The sequence below is a fragment of the Anoplolepis gracilipes genome, chromosome 10, assembly GCF_047496725.1.
Source record: "Anoplolepis gracilipes chromosome 10, ASM4749672v1, whole genome shotgun sequence".
Lineage (NCBI taxonomy): Eukaryota > Metazoa > Arthropoda > Insecta > Hymenoptera > Formicidae > Anoplolepis > Anoplolepis gracilipes.
In genome coordinates this window covers 3,916,227-3,934,388 of record NC_132979.1, presented here as the reverse complement: position 1 = coordinate 3,934,388, position 18,162 = coordinate 3,916,227, and the positions used below count along the sequence as shown (strand labels likewise).

General features: G+C 32.4%; 1 protein-coding gene across 9 annotated transcripts in view; it reads left to right on the top strand.

Moving 5' to 3' along the window:
- The window catches only part of Trpgamma (Transient receptor potential cation channel gamma), an 81,527-nt gene that overhangs the window by 27,761 nt on the left and 35,604 nt on the right, over window positions 1–18,162 (top strand). For 5 of the 9 annotated variants that reach the window (XM_072900044.1, XM_072900040.1, XM_072900045.1 and 2 more), the window contains one exon: window positions 8,346–8,398. In XM_072900044.1, the coding sequence (XP_072756145.1) occupies window positions 8,365–8,398 (34 nt within the window). In that variant the 5' untranslated portion in view covers window positions 8,346–8,364. The remainder of the gene's footprint in view (window positions 1–8,345; window positions 8,399–18,162) is intronic. The other 4 variants (XM_072900050.1, XM_072900046.1, XM_072900049.1 and 1 more) reach the window with 1 other exon arrangement.

Here is an 18,162-nt window from a genome sequence, read left to right as displayed (position 1 = left end):
ATCATACTATATAAAGTATTTGAAATTTTATTTTGAAAAAGTTATCTCTCTTTGGAGAGACGTGAGAGACCCTTTTTTAAAATCTTTTATTTCACATTCCTTCAGAGATCCTTTAGAAAAAAGAATAATTCTATTTAGAAAATACATGGCAACCCTTTACACAAGTTTCTCTTCTTTGGACTTAAAGATTGTTAGAATATCATTGTTCGATACAATATATGATCGATGAATTCATAACAAATAACGACTGATGCAAAAATGACGATGTCCTCGTTGCACACGACATTCTGCCTACGACTGCAATTTCCCAACAGTTTCGTTTAACTTTCGTCGACAATCCCGTCCATTCGGTACTTTCCCGCGGACGTCAAGAACACCCTACCGTCCACTCTCTATGTGCGGTTTTTCATTTCTGTGACTACCCGAAGGCTGCATTTATTTCTGGATTCTGCAATCATTAATTCATGTCGCAATTGTGTCACAACGAGCTATTTGTTGCACGTCTCGTTTATATGATTATAAGAAAAAAATAAGATTCTTTTATCCCATTAAATCTCGTTATTAATAGTTTTGTTGATATTTGAAAATTTACATATTCGGTTATTATCTTGGCAGATTTAATTTGAAATTTAATTTGCAAATAACTTTTTCGTGCGTTGAACGCGGGCGTTTTCGTCATAAACCGATTTTAAGGAAATTTGCATTGTAATTATAACATCAACTCTATCTGTTTTAATTCCACCTTTCCTTTTAAGTCGATTCTCGAGCTGTTTCATCTCTCTTTTCCTCATCTGAACACGTCACACTTATTCATCCGACGTAGTCATTTGTTTACGTTATATTCGTTCCATTAATCGTCATTTAGAAATGACAACGAGAGATATTTCTTTCTGTATCTTGAAAAGACACTTTGAGAAATCAAGAGAATAATTAACTTGAATTCCAATTTCTGTGTAACTTTTTTTTTTAAGTTTTGTACTTTTGTATAACAAATTTATTACCGTACAATCTTTTTAAAAGTGTACAGATATGAAAGTTAATATAAAATATTAATAAGTAATAAGATTTATTGTGAGTGGAAAAATAAAACGGAATAATAAATCTTATTCCAAGCAAAAAACAATGTGATATTTTAAACAAATAACACAGTCATTGATCAAAGCGACGAATCATATTTTTCCCTGACTCGACAACGTCTCTTTGAGTTTCCACGCTAAGAGTCGTAGATGCCTCCATTCCTGAAGAGCTCTTGGCATCGTCATCTCGTTTGTAGAAGCGGCAGAAATGAGTGGTGCCGAGAGGGGTGGAAGGCTAGGAAGGGAAAAGAGGGCACGATGGAAGATGCTTCCGATATTTGCAGGTTGTCGGTACCACGTCATCCAGCATGTTACACGAGCAAATTCACACTGCAAATCTCGGAAAATGACCTGACAGCTGCGACGAATATCTCGCGACTTCGCTTCTTACCTACAGTTTTTTGCACTACATTTCAAAACTTTTTCTCATCGTAAATCCGTGTCATTGTCGCGTATACGCTCGTGAGTCAATACCCACTTTGAAAATTGAGATTTATACGTAAGAGATGTGATATTTTTTAGTTTAAAAACTCGATGATTTTTCATTTGCAACGGATTTTAATCTGCATGTAAAAAATGAGTTTTGATCGACTTTCTTCAATAAAAGTTTCATTACTTTTTACGGAATAAATATGTTATGTACAAATATTACACATTGTGATAAAGTAATATGATTTTTAGATAAAATTATGCTTTACGTTGTTTTTGCAAAATTGTTACAATTTTTTTAAATTATAATATAAATTATAATTAATGTAGATTACTAGTATGCTTTATTAATAAATATTATAATAGTATAATTTTAAAATTTTAACATTTTTTTCAATATTTTTGTAGAAAAAATTATCTCTGACAAGGAATATAATTTTATAACGAAATTAAAGTGTTAGCAATTACAATTATGTTTTCAAAATCAAATTTATTTTTATTTATGAAAGAAAATATATTCCTTCATCTTTTTATCATTTAAATATTCATAATGTCATCATGTGTTGTTTCCAAAAATTATTAGAAAATATTATTAGTAAATACATAAATTATAAAAGAGAGAAATGGATACTTTCCTCTCAAAAATAATATATTATTTTCATTTTTTGCAACCGAATAAGTTCTATTTGTGAAATTTATATACCCGACAAATTAATATATTCAAATTTTATTTATCATAATTATTGTATGAAATGTTTGATAATTTGTCTGTAAATTTATTCATCTTTTTTGTACAATTATTTCTTTCCAATTATCGTAAAAAATGTAACACAATGATTGTCGTTGTATTTCTCCATTTATTTTTTACTTTTCTCTTTTGAAATGTAATATTCTACAATCACGAAACGCAGATAAACTTGTTATATAAAACACAGAAATAAATAACTCATTAACATTTAATAAAGTTTCTTTTATACTGATTCAATAACTTAAGATCTTATCGTAGATTGTAATTGTGTCAAATAGCTCCTTGTTTCTATTAAACATTCTTCTCCCAAATAATGACGAGCAAAAATTTCAAAAAATAATTCACTTCAAACAGAATATAAAGAATGACGATTATCGCCTTGTCGTAATAAATATAGAAACATAAGAAATGTCGATTCGTGCGACTTTCTATCTTTATTGACATTGAACAATGATACGAACATCGGTAAATTTAATGCACGTCTTTTTACAGATTGACAGTAAATTGATCATGAGCGATACTCTGCGGTCAGATAATAAATCGTATTTAACCTGATTAAAATATAAGATTTTTAGTTTATTTTCTCTCAATACTTCAAAAGTTTTATGCAACGAGCCAATTATTTTTTCCGATATATATTTTAAAATTAATTGTCCAGTGCAATACCTTCTTGAAAAATTGTGTTCGCCTTTTACCCTTGCTGAATTGATGATATCGCGAAATGAAAAACTCGATGAGCGTGTTATTTGAACGTAGAACGGATAAACTCTTAATTATCCACAGCAGACATCAATTCTTTGTAGTCTTACATCGGGCCACTTCTCAGGACTCGACAGTTTGATAACAAACGATGTGACGTAAAAAAATAAAATATCCGGAAAGAACAATGAACGGCAAGGGATTTGGTCCTTTCTCTCTTAACGTACACCATCATTTATCCTCGCGCAAGTTTTTCTATCACACACAAGTATACAAGAAAAAGTACATGAGAGTATATAAGAATCGTATATATAAATGGTTAGATATAAGATTGTATTTGTGCTAGGCTATATATATATATATATGTAAGTGCCGAATTCCATTTAGGAAAAAGAACAAATGAAACCAGCAGAGACAGATATGCTTTTACACAAAGAAACATCTTAAGTTAATTTATATGATGTTTCCATTGTCAGAAACGGCCAGCTCAATTTCGTACGTCTATTGTGTATCTGAATTTGAAATTCATTAATTGTAACGGTTTCAATTCCCGGTTGCAATAACGGGTAACCGGCCCAGGCAATTACCGAATTGTCCCAAATTCATAGGTCGCCGTTCGCAAATATCGTCGGGCAACGCGATCAAGAACAATCGTAGCGCGAAGCCACGGACGCGACATCGTGACATCGATTACCTTGTCAACGCGACGCATCCGCTCGTAAAATTGGGCCGAATAATCGATCTCGACTGTTCGACGTGTCACGGGTCTACTTTCGGATTCACAATCAACATATTTACACATTCATATGTAAATTTTCCGACGGAGTAGATGCTTTTCGCGGATGATGCACAAATTCTTTCTGGCAGCTCGTCGCTTTAATCAATGCGAGTCGCGTTCCCAAGCGCGATTTAATCGGGCTCCCATTCAATCGCCAACCCATAACGACGAAGTAAATACCATCCGTACCTCTTCCCTTTCTTCCTCTTTCTCGTTACGCCTTCATCGTTACATGCATACTTTCCGGCGACGCGCAAAACCGAAGGAAATCGAATTCTGCGCCGTTCTCATTTATCTCTTGTTCGCGCGCGTTCTTTGTCCACGTTATCGACGCCGTTCCCTCATGCCAGGCTGACGGATAAGAAACGATAAGGGGTCTATAGAATGTCACCTTGCGAGAGTACAATTTTGCTCGCAGCCATCGATAGGATATAAAAGATAAGTCGACAGGAAATCCTAAGTAGCTTCATAAATGCACGAGGGACCTTCGATTGCATTTTGCAATTTAAGATTTATCTTTATATATATATATATATATATATATATATATTTGTATTTTGCAGTTTTCTCTAGCACTATGATATATTTTACGCATTCTTTATACGCGCGACTTGTGTTATTAATATTCGATTGTATTTTTAATGCAATAATGAAATTTTTCGCGCTCCTGTGCACTCTGGTGTTCATCTGAGGAATATCGCGGAATATTTAATTTGAAGTCAACTGCAAATTTAATAAACACTTAGTTGAAGATATTAAAATCCAAGCTTTTTTAATACGTTCTAGTTACCGCTCAATATTTCTTTCTGGAGTTTGCGATTGCGAAATATCGAAAATATTTAATTGAACTGACCGATTTATTCAAATTTTTCGTACGTGTTTTGTGTTAAGACATAAAATATATTATTTGTGTTTGTGATATGTATCACGAGCTATATATAATGTCTATTGTATTTTCGACGCTTTTACTTGAATATTTATTAAAAGTTATTTAATTAAAAGTTGTTTTAGATTCTCAAAGAACATGTTGAAAGAATTCTCATACTTGTTTCTTTTTCTCTGGCAAATGCAAATCAAAAATGTTTTTCTGTGGATTAATTTTTCGCCAAAGGGAAATTAAAGAATACATTTTATCGCGTTGCCGAGGAAAATAAGCAATTTGGAAACGTGAACAGATTTTTTGGCAATTTAATCTGCTTGTGCTAAAAATCGCTTACAGTAAACAAGTCTTTAAGCAGGATAAAATTACATCAAAGTCGATCATCTTGATTTCATTAACGTTCGAAAAAGAAGGATTGCGTCCGTGATTTACAGTGGCAATCTTGCAAAGCATTGATCTTCATGTCTAAATTTAGAGAGGACTAATGGAATTGAGATAAATTCAACGAGTTGGCAAACATCGTATGACTCGAACCACCTACGTGGCCAGCGTGTTGGTTGTTAGTTTTATGGTCGTTGGTTGATAACGCCATAAAAAGAACAGTTTTCTCCGTAACCTGTGAAAGGACCGCGGTAGTTTGTTTTAAAAATGTAGAAATGTTTATTGCTTTGCGTCCGAAATAACGCGGAAACTGGCACTTGACTACTAAAGAAAAATTTGCCTGCAAGATTTTTATTTATATCGTATTATTTTTTATTTATAGACTTTTTTATCTTTCTAGAATCGATTTTCCTTAGCAAGAATATCGATGGCATCATATATCGCGACATTTAATTTCTAGCTTATAATCTTACAAGTAAAGCTTTGAAGTAAAATTCTATTAAAATAAAGTCTATTTAAAGAATTAGAAGATGATGTTGTAAAATTAAGACATCCTATATGCGAAGCTGATAAAATTTAATTTGCGTGAAGAACTTTTATTATAATTTTTAATCTTATCAACTTTGCAACATCTTGTTATTCAATTTCAAACAAAGCCAGATTTAGATACATATTTGTCAATGAATATGCTCTTGAAGTTCGAGATGCAAACTTTACGAAACATCCTGTTTACATTCGTTTCCTTTCTAGTGTATACATGACATCACGAAATGTTATGCAAGCGAAAACTCTTGGAGGTTGGCTTCATAAATTCGCAGCGAGAAGTTTATCAAACAGGAGCAAGGTTGTCGTTTGTGTCCCACATTACGAGTTTCCGCGAATTCCACGTAAATTTATCAATTTCACGTGAAACTCGGTTTTTCGCGGGCGGACAGCGAAACGAGCTTCCATCAATTTTCGCGGTTTACGTGTTCCGGAAGTGCGGCACTTATGAGCAGAAAAGGGCCGCCATTAGAACGGAGGATCTGCACGAAACATTCGCGTGATGGAGACAGCGAATTTCAAACTGACGTAATACATCGCAATGATGTCGAAAATCTCTCTTGTCACTCCATTTTCATCTCGAAGGATTAACGCATCTTGCGACAAGGCTCGCGATATTCTATGCATAAACAATTATATATGTATATAATTTTTCTATCTACAAATATAAAACAGCAGTCATCAGAAATTTGATTCTAATTTAATTTAAATTTGAAAAATTTGAAAAAAAAAACATAATAATAGACAGAGTTAATAATAATATAAATGGCATAATAATGATACAATAAATTAAATAATAATAATGTATAACATAATTTAAAACGTGTTAATTCGCCGATATTAGGAATCTGTTAAACCGGAAATGCGCGATAACATAGATATAGCGAGAGGTATCGGCGAACATACCCTCAATCAACCACCGACGTGCGACGTTATTGGGTTCTCGATCGACACACTTGAACATTGGAGCGCGAAGACGACGCGGGCCCTAAATCGAGGAGAATTGCAGGAAGCTAAGGGAAGCAAGGAGGGCAGATTATCGATTTCCCAAGCCCGGAAGGTCTAGCTCGCAAGGAAGAGGCTGCTTTCTCAAGAGGAACCTCTCGCCATTTCCCTCTCGCGAGCGTTAGGAAGAGGGTTAACTGAGAATTTCTCTCTCGATAAAAGAGAGATGGGGTCGCGAAATATCTTCTCTTGCCGGTTTTCTATCTGTCGGGAAAAAGTCACGATTTTTCGAATAAACCCGGTTTATATCTCACGGAGATCACAGCCGCGACAATCCGCGCGCGCAAACTAAAGAAGAGGTCGCAAAAAGGCAGTCTTTTCTCTCGTATATAGGTACGTCTCATTTCTTTTTTATGTATTATGTATAACTCCAGGACGCTCGTTGCATATTTCACCGTGTCGCGTAATTTAATCGAGATTACCGGCTGCGATGCTGGATACCTTGTTTAATCATCGACACACTCACACGTTCACGTACTTTTTATATTTTACTTTACAAATTGGATGGCGTATAGATTTTTTAATTATCACGCAAGTGCAGCGTGTAACGCGAAATATTGATTCTCTGAAATAATTTTTTACACTGACATGATAAAGGATAATGTTGCAATAATAATAATAACTTTGAGTTGAAGCTTCGTTCTATAGCACTCTCTCAGAATTTTCTATTTTACTTCTAAGATAAATTTATTAAATAATTGAAATTATTGAACATGTTTAATTTTATTACAAAATTTATAAAATAAAAAATCTTACAGTTTTGTAAAAATTATGCTTTTATAATATAATGTAATATCTATTTGTGTTTAATATATTCTTGAATTTTAGTCAATTTAATTTTTATATATAAAAATGTATTAAAAAAGTCTTACCAAATAATTAAAATTATATACTTAACCATTACATTTTATTATGAAATAATTAAACCGCTTTAAAATGACATTGATAATTTTTAAAAATTGATGCAATATATGAGAATTGAATAATAGATTTTAATAAGCTCCAATTTTTCTTGACTTTTATGTGCAAAGAATGTCTTTTCTGAACACGCCATATATTTTGTAAAGCAAAAGTTTTCCGAAAGTTATAAAGCGTGCAGAATAATATCATGTATGGATTGATTTATTGTCGTATCTGTCGGATAAGAAAGCAAAAGTATTTGTTAGATTCCAGGGAAAGTAATGACATGTCATATTTTACCAGATCTCATATTATTATCAAAACATTGAAGTTTCTTTTATCTTTGCCGATAAAGCATTCTTTTTGGATCTATCGCTACCCATATCTTTTTTTTTTTTTTTTTACATGGGGAAACCTTCAGGCGCAACCTTTTTCGAGAGCTGGGGGGAGGGAGAGAGTGGGATTTTCAACTCACTAAAATCCCCCTGAGTGACCTTCTCAAGCGCTTGTTGTTTGGGCTCTTCCCGGAAACTGGCAGTTGCCTACTTCTGAGAAGATCCGCCTTTATCCTGAGAAAACTTCCTTTGACGGAAATAACAAGTACTTTTTATAGGTAATCTTGGGAGTTCATGGATCGATAATACGATTGTGGCTACCGAAGGCTGTTATAAGTAATGATGATTTTATATTGGAAGTGAGACTGTGCTACATATAGAATGCGCACCGAATATAAAAGAAATATGATTAGAAATTATAATATGTATATGTGTGTAATGTTATAATATAATTTTATTTAGTCTAAGACTATTTTTTTGCATATATCCTATTTTATTTTTTTTTTTTTTTACATTACTAAGATGTTAGACAAAATCAAACATCTGATCATGTAAAATATTTTTGTTTCAGTTTTCAGCCGGGGGCGATCATGACAGGAACATACCGGAGATCGGTGAGTACAGGTAGAAAAATATAACTGCTTTCTATTGATTTTGTTCAGGTTTAGTGACCTCATTTTTTATCAATCTTGTAAAATTATTTTCCATTTGCTTCAAACTTACTTTTAAGGATTTTATTATGTGCAAATTTACAAATTTTCGTTATCTCAAAATTAAACAAGTAAAATTTATATGCATTTTTTGACAATGATAGTGATACGAGAAAATAGAAAGTTTAACGAAATAATAAATTTTTATTAAATAAAGTTACGCGTTTTTGGTTACTATATATAAACATATAATTGCAATAATATAATAGTACATATAAAAATACAGACTCGATCAAAGAGTACTCTTACATCAAATACAATTAACATAATGTATATCACTAACCTTTTATAAATATTGCAAATAACCGGCTATATGAAAATTAAAGTAACGCGACATGCATATTCCGGAATGATTATGGTATTAACCGGCGCATGATCAATCTCCATAAATTTTACGTTCACTGCGTAGCAAATGTGAGACAAGTTTCGTAATACCTAGCAAAAATTCTCAATATTTTTGTTTCGACATGAGAGATTTTGCGTATTATAAATCATTGCTAACGCATTGAAAGGTCGATATTCTTATTCACCCTAACCAAGGAACTTTAAACGCACCCAGTCGTATATTTCGTACATCGTTGATCACGATCGTAAAGTTCGTGCATGAGTGGACGGAAGAAATAGCCGTCGCATTTTATGAAAATATTTATGGTGCCGTGTTTGAATTACTTTCAAGATTCGATGAAAAAATATTGGCGAGAAATATTCTAGCGAAAATTTCATTGCGCGGCCATATAGATATTCACGCGTTTATTAAAATCTTTTCCGATCCGTCTGAATCTCGTTAAAATTCAGAGAATTCTAAGTACAGTGCGGCTTCGTTCGACGATAATTACCGCGCTTTATTTTGCGGTCGCGTTTTATCTTCTTTTTTTTTTAAATTATCCGTTTTATCAGTTTTAAAAACTCTTTCGGGAAGAAGTATTACTAATATTATTAATAAAATCATTTTTACAATTAATATTTTTACAATTAATTTTGATGCGCTATTGAAAGATATCTTCCGTGTAACCGTTGGATATTCGCGCTTCGATAGCTGACAATGGTTTGTTCGACCACGATACTGTCCTCGTTATTCACGCATCATTTGTCTCGTATCCTAGCCTAGCAGTCCTCCATTATACATATTCCTGATATATTCCGTCAGAAACGTCAACACGTATCGCAGACGATGTCGCGAAAACTAAAGAGAAAGGAATAAGGCGTAAACTAACAAGGCAAAAAAAATTTTTATTATTTTTTGCAAGAGTTACATACATATATCAGAATAATGAAATTTTTATTGACGTAATAGATTCTCCATAAATGAAAATTTTCGTTAAAAATATATACGTATATAAAAATCAAATATGATACACTATTGTTTTCTCTGAAATCTAACAAATACTGTTACTTTTGCTTTCTTATTCGACAAACATGACAATAAACCCATACGTGACGTTATCATGCACGTTTTATAACTTTCACGGAAAACTTTCGCTTTATAAAATATATGGCACGTTCAGAAAAGATATTCTTTGCGCATAAAAAAATCAAGAAAAATTGGAATTTATGCAATTTAAATTGAGAAAACCTAAAACTTAGAATCACATTATTTAATTATGCGTGAGAAATATCTCTACAAATTTGCAACAATTTTTATGGCAAAATAATAAAAGACACAATTGCAAATAGAATTTCAGAATAATTAAATAAAGCAATTAGTAAGAAAAATTAAAGAATAATGCTTAAATTAATTTCTAATTTGTCTCAGAATAAGTATGGATAAATACAATTAAAGTGATCAAATTATACAATTAATTTATTAAAAATTAACAGAGAGAGAGAATAAAAGATTATTTGAATAATTTTCATTTCAATTTTATTCAGTTTGTATTTATCAATGAAATAGAAATAAATTATAGATAAAAATCTTTAAATTATAGTTGTGTCTTATTTGAAATAATTATTTATTGTCTTATATATATATATATATATATATATATATATAATTTTCATACAATATGTAAATAATAATAGTGTGTAAAGAATATGATCGAGGAATATAATATGAATTCAGTGAGAATTTATAATTACATTGCAAAAATCGATCCTCGTTGAATCTTAATAGAATTCTTGAATATTGAATTTACGACATGGCTCTAAACCATTTGGCCAGCTTTCGGATGAACCTACTCGTTTGCGTTTAAAACCGCAGCCTTGTAACCCGAGGTTGACTTCTAATTTGCCCTCGGAGCAGGATCAGGGGCAGACACTCGGACAAACAAGCCAAAGGATCAGCCTGACCGGTATCCGATGACTGTTTACGTAGTACCGTGCGAATTGCTGCTTTGCATACTGGGTGACCATGTTAGTAAGGCTAACTCTGCATCGGTATTACAATAACGCCGAAACTGCTGCGCTCTCCCACAGAGATGTTACCTATCCATTATGTCTGGATACAATTGATCCCGGAAAATGTCGGAAACAACGTAACGTCGTGTACGGTGATTAAAGTCTTAATTGTACTAAACAAGCGAGCATAAATAATTATCTGTCAAGAAAATCGCTTTTCATGCAAAAAGAGCTTAACTGGTTTTTTGTTAAAATTACCTAGTTTGTAGACTCTAGAAATAAAGCAAAAATTTTTGAAAAATATGTCAATGAGATCGCTCATAAATTTTGCGAATAATAAAATAGTACTATATTATAAAAATTTGAAAGTTTAAGTTTGCCATATCTTATCTCGAGCGATAGCTCTCGGTATAAAACATCGCATTATTAATGCAGCACAGTGACTCCCTGCCTTTATGGAAAAGAAGTCGACGTAAGAAAAATGAAGGAAAGGCAAACGATTATAACGATCTTCTCTAATGAATATGTATAAATTTACGCTTCGATAAACTTATTACACAAAAATACAATATTACGATTTTTCTTGTCACTTCCACACTGTACGAGATGGAAAAATTCGTTGGAAAAATACACGGTATAAAATTTATTTTTTCCAATACACACTTTCCGTGACTTACGCGAAGAATTCCTGCCGTCTCCGAACATTAGCGCGCACATTATCTCCCGAATTTTTTTCTTCCGGTCCATCAACGGATTGTAATGGGAAACTGACTTGATGGTTTAGAAAGAAAGAGAGATATCCAGCTATCGAATTTCTAGATCAAAACTTGGCCGGTGATGTTTGACTCTCCATTCGACTCTCCTGCGACCTATTATTTCCAACGCGACTAATGTACTTTTTTTTCGATCGATCCTTTTCCAGAATGAAGATATCTGTGTCGAGATCGCCTTTCCGAATCCCTGTCGAAATTGATCGCTATTGTCTCTCATCGATCTTTTATTTTTGGTTTGATTTATTTATAAAATATTGACTCTTAAATGTCATTTAAAACTATAATTAATTCTCATCGGACATTAGTATCAATTTGATCCTTTTTTTAAAAATGGAAAACTAGAATCTTACTTGACAAGTTTTTCACAAAATCAAAACGTTTATTTTGTCATTCTAATATTAGCTCTAATGCCATTAAAATGCATCAAACTATAAAACTTCATGTTTGTCCAAATTTTACAGATGAAATTTTAATTAGCGTCTTAATTTACCTAAAGTGTTTTTGATCTTAATAATTCGGATTTAAGCTTTGAAATCCGATAAGAAGTTTTGAAAACATCCGATGAGGATGTTTATTATAGATAGCACAATTAAGTAGTCTTGATTATTAATTAAGAAAATCATATTTTTACATTTTTATCGAACAGTATTTGATCATTTAATGCTTTTTTTATAATTAAACAAATTAGTTGTATTTTAAAATTCTATATAGATATTATTTTTTAAGAATTACTAAATTTTACAAAATATATGTATATACATGTGTATATATAAAAATATGTATATAACTAAATAAATAAATAAATATATATATATATATATATATATATATATATATATATATACACACATACACACACACACACACACACACGCGCGCGCGCAATATGTATATATGTCATAGAGAGTTATGTAGGTTTGTATTTCTACGTTATTTACTTAGCAAATTTCTCAAAGAAATGTATGTGTATTTAAATATTATTCTGTATATTATCTGTACAAGGTTAGTATCTTTTTTTTATTATTTTATGCGAAGCCTTTCAAGCGCTTATTGTAATATCCCGTCTAAAAGGTTTATATTTTGTTAAAATTGTGATTGATTTAAAAGATCTCAATAATGTAATTAAATATTGAAGTGTATTTTATTATTTTATTATTTTCAAATTTTAATATATCGAAAAAAAGAACATCAACTTAAAGGATAACCAATGCAATTTAAAATAAAAGCAGCAACTATTTAGTTGGTATTAATCTCTGTGCGATATTGTGTAAAAGATTGGAAATATTACAGTAAATTTTTCGAATTATCAGGAGTGCAAACTCTAGTCGTTTCTTAAAAGCTAAACGTGCCGCAAAATACGGTCCCGCAGTACATTAGATGATGATGGACGCACGCGTTCTTCCCCCAGTGAACTGACTGGCGCATATACTCCTAAAATTGATGTTGCCGTTGCTTCTTGATGTCCCCTTTGCGACATAACGCGATTTCGCCATTAGCTTAACCGCGTATGGGGTTAACCATAATTCGGAGAAGCAGGTTTCCCGCGTGAGTTGCAGCGTCATCGACGTTGCTCTTACGTCCTATCGCGTTTTAACTTACAGGACAAGTTTATCGAAGAATTGTCAAATATTGTTTTTATATTGTAAGCTAGAAATGGAAAGTCGAACAAATAAACAGAGAAACGTTATTACTTACATATATCGTTTATTATTACACGCGTCGCGTGATGAATTGTATGATAAATTGATCTCAGATCAAATTGAGTTCCATCTCACTTGCGAGTTAACGAGATAATGATCGGGTCTGCTATTTCTGAAAGACCATGCGCGATTTTAATTGGAAAAGTTTACGAAGCAAAAAGCAAATGGACCGTTGATCAGCTCTTATTTTAGACGTTTAGGAATAAACGTTTTTACTTTAAACAAATTGGTTATAGTTTCTTGTTGATTGAAAAATTCTAATATTTTAGAATTTTATAATATTTAATTGCAGAATTTTCTATACGAAAAATTTTGTATCGTATTAATTTGAAATAATTATGTCAAAAATCATAGTTGTTAATGATTAACAAATAATCATGCGAATCATGCAAATTGTTGAGCATACAATTATTGCATTGGTTTATCCATAATGTCATTAGCATGTTAAATAATTCAATGTCTCATATATAACGATTATAAATTGCCAGATAATTCACTATTCCAGTTCTCGTTTGTCATTCTCTATTGGCATCCTTTGATAGGATGACTATTACGAGATCATGCGCTGTCACGATAGAATTACCATCACATTAGACAGGTCTCTCGATTTTCGAGCTCATTGAGCAATCCCATAATGTCTTTATGGATAATCCGATGAAAGTTCTGTCTTTTGTCAATTCTATTATAATTTTGTTTTTATTATGTTTGTATTTACATATTATACATAAATCAAAATAATATCCATATATATTTTTAATAGAAAAAAATATATATAAGTATATGTATATATTTTAACAATTTTGACACTTAAAAGATTTGTAGCATTATTATCACATAAAACTTTAATCGGTTTTCCTTATAAAGTTGAAATGCAAATGATACCTTTTTTATATTTAATTAATAAAGATAGAGTATTTCTAAATGTACTTATGAATATTGCCTCGCAATATATAAGGATAATTCTCGCACAAATTTCTCTCGATCGCCGTTAATCATTTTCATTATACGCACTAATGACCCATGTTCATTTACGCACCAGTGTTCATTACAAGCAGCAGATACGAGCTGCATCCAGCTGTGTCGTCTGACGAACTTTTATTTCATTATCGAGTTTGTTACATAATAATGATAAAATAAAAGTGTAGAATAGTTGAATTGAAAATTAAGCTTATATATTTTCACTCTTATTAAATTATTTTCTTAATAATAATAAAAATTTTTGTACATATAAAAGAATATAAATTAATATTACATTATATTGGATATAATATTAATATATTATATACAACAAATATACAATATATAACTAAAGTATGTATAAACATAAAATAGTATTGTAAACATAAAATTAGCAGTCAAAATCAACAAAATTACGTAAAGATTAATTCATTTATATACATATACATATATAAGGGTTTGAAATTATTACTGTCAGAGGCGACGACGAAAGGAAATGGTCTTTTCAATTTCTCTGATGTTTAATTGTTCTCTGATTCACGTAAAAGTCAGGGATCGCTATCTGCAAACTGCCATTAACACATAATGATGCAGATCTCTGACACAATTGGAAGTTAGATATTAAAATCGTGCAGAGCGCATTAGTAGACCGATTCGGACCAGACGGAGCGCCGCCCCGCTGCGTTTAAGCCTGCTGAATATCTCTCGGTCAGCAGACAAAGGACGTTTCATGACTTTGGCTTCCCGCCAGACGAATACCTACATGCGAGGAACATCCGTTGTAAGTCACTGCTGACGGACGATATCCATTTATTTTGGTGCTCATGTAGGTGAATCCGCATAATTAGCTAACGGAAAGAACGGACAGAAGAGGGATATAGGGTTGTAAAAGGGAGTTAATCGATATACGCCGCGTTATTGTAATCCCAAGAGATTATACGCAAAATTTATGTTTATTATTTATCACAGCGTCTTTCAGTGAATAAAAAAAAAAACCCCAGCATTAACCTTCAACTAATTTATTGTTCTTATTTTTTTCTTTCTTGAAGAAAATATTTAAACGAATTTTTTTCCTTCGAATCTGTATCGAGTAGTAAGACCGTAATATCGGTCAAAGAAGTTGAAAAGTATACTTTTCCAGAGAGAAGGAGATTATTCCACGATTGGCAAAAGATTCATTTCATCATCGAAAAAGGAAATCGTTCTCGTGTAAGTATGTTAAGTGTTGGGATTTTGTAGCCTCTGTCGGAAATGGATAAACTGATGAATAACAGTGTCTTCAAAGGAGCATCTCTCGATATCTTTCCAATGAAGTTAAACCGGCTGATGACGGAATATTTCTTTGATTATATTTTCGATATAAATTATCTATGGCGCACAACGAAGAGGAATGCTATGAATGAAGAGTACATTAACTATGTATAAATTTATTCAAACTTGCATAACTGAAATAATATTGTTCTTGATTATAATTGATTAAGTATGCACATGGCAAAAATTAAAATTTATAATTCCAAATTATTCTATATACAGATGAGAGTAATAACGCAGAAATATTATTCTCATATCTCAAATTCTTATTATTTCTCACTATAATTTTCTCCCTATAATTATGTAATTTTCTTCTATTCTATTATTGTAATTTTCTCTATTGTACGTGAATTAAATAGCTACGCTTCCTTGTTGTAAATCATTGCCATCGCAATGGCTTGACGTTAACCGGTTTGTGGAACAGTCGACGTTTCTCTGAGACAAGTAAAATTAAGTTTTCTGAGAAAGAGGGAAAGAGAGGAAGAGAGAAAGCGACATGAACCACAAGAGTCAGTGTGGAATTTCTCATAACTTTTTTTATTTTTCCGTCTGTGCAAGATCATGAAGAATCTAGTCATATGAAAAGAGGGCGACGGACGTCGACTTTGCGCTTGCGATCATTTCGAGCAAGAAACTCTGCTCGCCGTGGAATTCCGGGTGGCATTTATTCCTTTATAGCAACTCAGATAGTTATGACGCGATAAATTGTCACCTGCTGTAGCCCGCGAGCGGTCTTTGCAACTCGTTCATTTCAATTTCTTATCATTTCTCTTTCACTACCCTGCTTCATTTAACGTGCTATCTCGGAAATAAACATAAATCCTGTGCATCAGCTAAGTAATTTGAAAAGAGAGAGAACAGCCAAAGTGAATGAGAATGATATATCAAGCGTTATAAAACATAATAATATAAGTTAGCTTCTTTCATTTCGAGATATTTATTATGAAAAGATAACAAATCTGTTAGAGAATTATATATTGAATGATTTATTATCTCAAAGTAACAGATCCAGATGTATATAAAGTTGAAAATAAAGACGTTCAATATACATAAGTAAAACTGAAAATAGCGAGTTTATATTTGAACTCCCCTTCTCTCTTTTCTATAAAAATTGATTTATTGGTACCGCTCTGCTCACACATCTAACTCTTCTAAAAAAATATTCCTGATACTTATCATTTTCATTTTTCAAAAAGTCGAACATAAATTTCGACTTTAACACAACTTGACAATACATTTTACAATCTACCCCAAATTTATGATAACGTAACTTAAGCTTTATTTTTAATTGGTACATTTTTCAAATATAGCCACGTTTAAATATAGCATTGACAAAACGTCGACAAGCACGAAAATTATTTCACACGCAGAAGTTATTCGGCACATCGGATCAAGATGTCCGATTCATCCGATGGTACCGAATGGAAGTGGCGTCAGAAAAATCTGTCAAGCTTTATCACCCTCGTGTCTCGGACACGCGACGCGATATGTCATCCACGTGCGCCTAACAGGACGATCAGATTTAAAATTCGTAACTGGATGGAATTGTCTGCAGCGTTTCGCGTTTCGTCCCTCCTCTTTCTAGCACAAGCTAGAACAGCTTTGTCCTCCCTATGTTCTCTTTGTCAAACGACCTATTTTTCGGTCGATGCCAAAAGCAATCGGGTCATCGTAGGGCGAGCACAAATTAAAGAGAGGTCAGTAATGGGAGAGGACGGGGAGGAAACAGTGGGATAAACCGCTTCGTTCGACCGTCGAAATTAAATTCGCTTGTGTTTCCATGCGACACACGTTCCTCCCGAGACTCCTCTAGCTGGATCATTAATTATGCCGGCTTTATTGCGTGTATAAAAGAGCGGAATAGTAATACGTAGACTCTGGCTTTTTGAAAGCTACTTTGCAATATACGAATTAATATGAAATTAATCATCTTATCGGTCTTAACTATACATAATTTGATTGACAGCCATCTTTTAGAAAGTGACGTAAATCGAATTTTTTAACAAGATTTTTTTCAGTCAACATATATTATATACATAAGCGATTTTTACATACATAGTATATAACTATTTTTGACTATGTAATTTTCATGAAAAAGCAAGGTAGATAAAGGAATTGCTTGCGTAGAATATGAACGAAGGCTTGTTATATTCAGCGAGAGAACACAAATTGCACTCGTCTATCGTGCAACTCCACTTTACATAGGTAATATTTCTGGCTTTCTCATTCGCTCGTTACATTATAGCGAATCAGGGCGCACCAAAATATCGTGCTAAGGCGCGAAAGATCAAAGACCGCGCGTGTATTCACAGTCTTTATACTCTTTTCGATTACCGCGTCGATTCACTTAAAACGCGCTTTGTGTCGACATATGCTATATTATGCTGCACTTTATAGCGGGCAGGATTTTAATTTTGGCTCGTACATTTTATAAACGTAGCATGTATGAAAGAGATTTCACGATAGAAATTAATAATGCGATCGATAGTTCTGCAAGAAAAAAATTTTAGGTATTTCAGTTAAACGCTACAACTTTTAATTGTCATGTAAAAAAAAAACAATAAAAAAGAGGAAAAAATGATTATATATTTGATTGGCAAAAA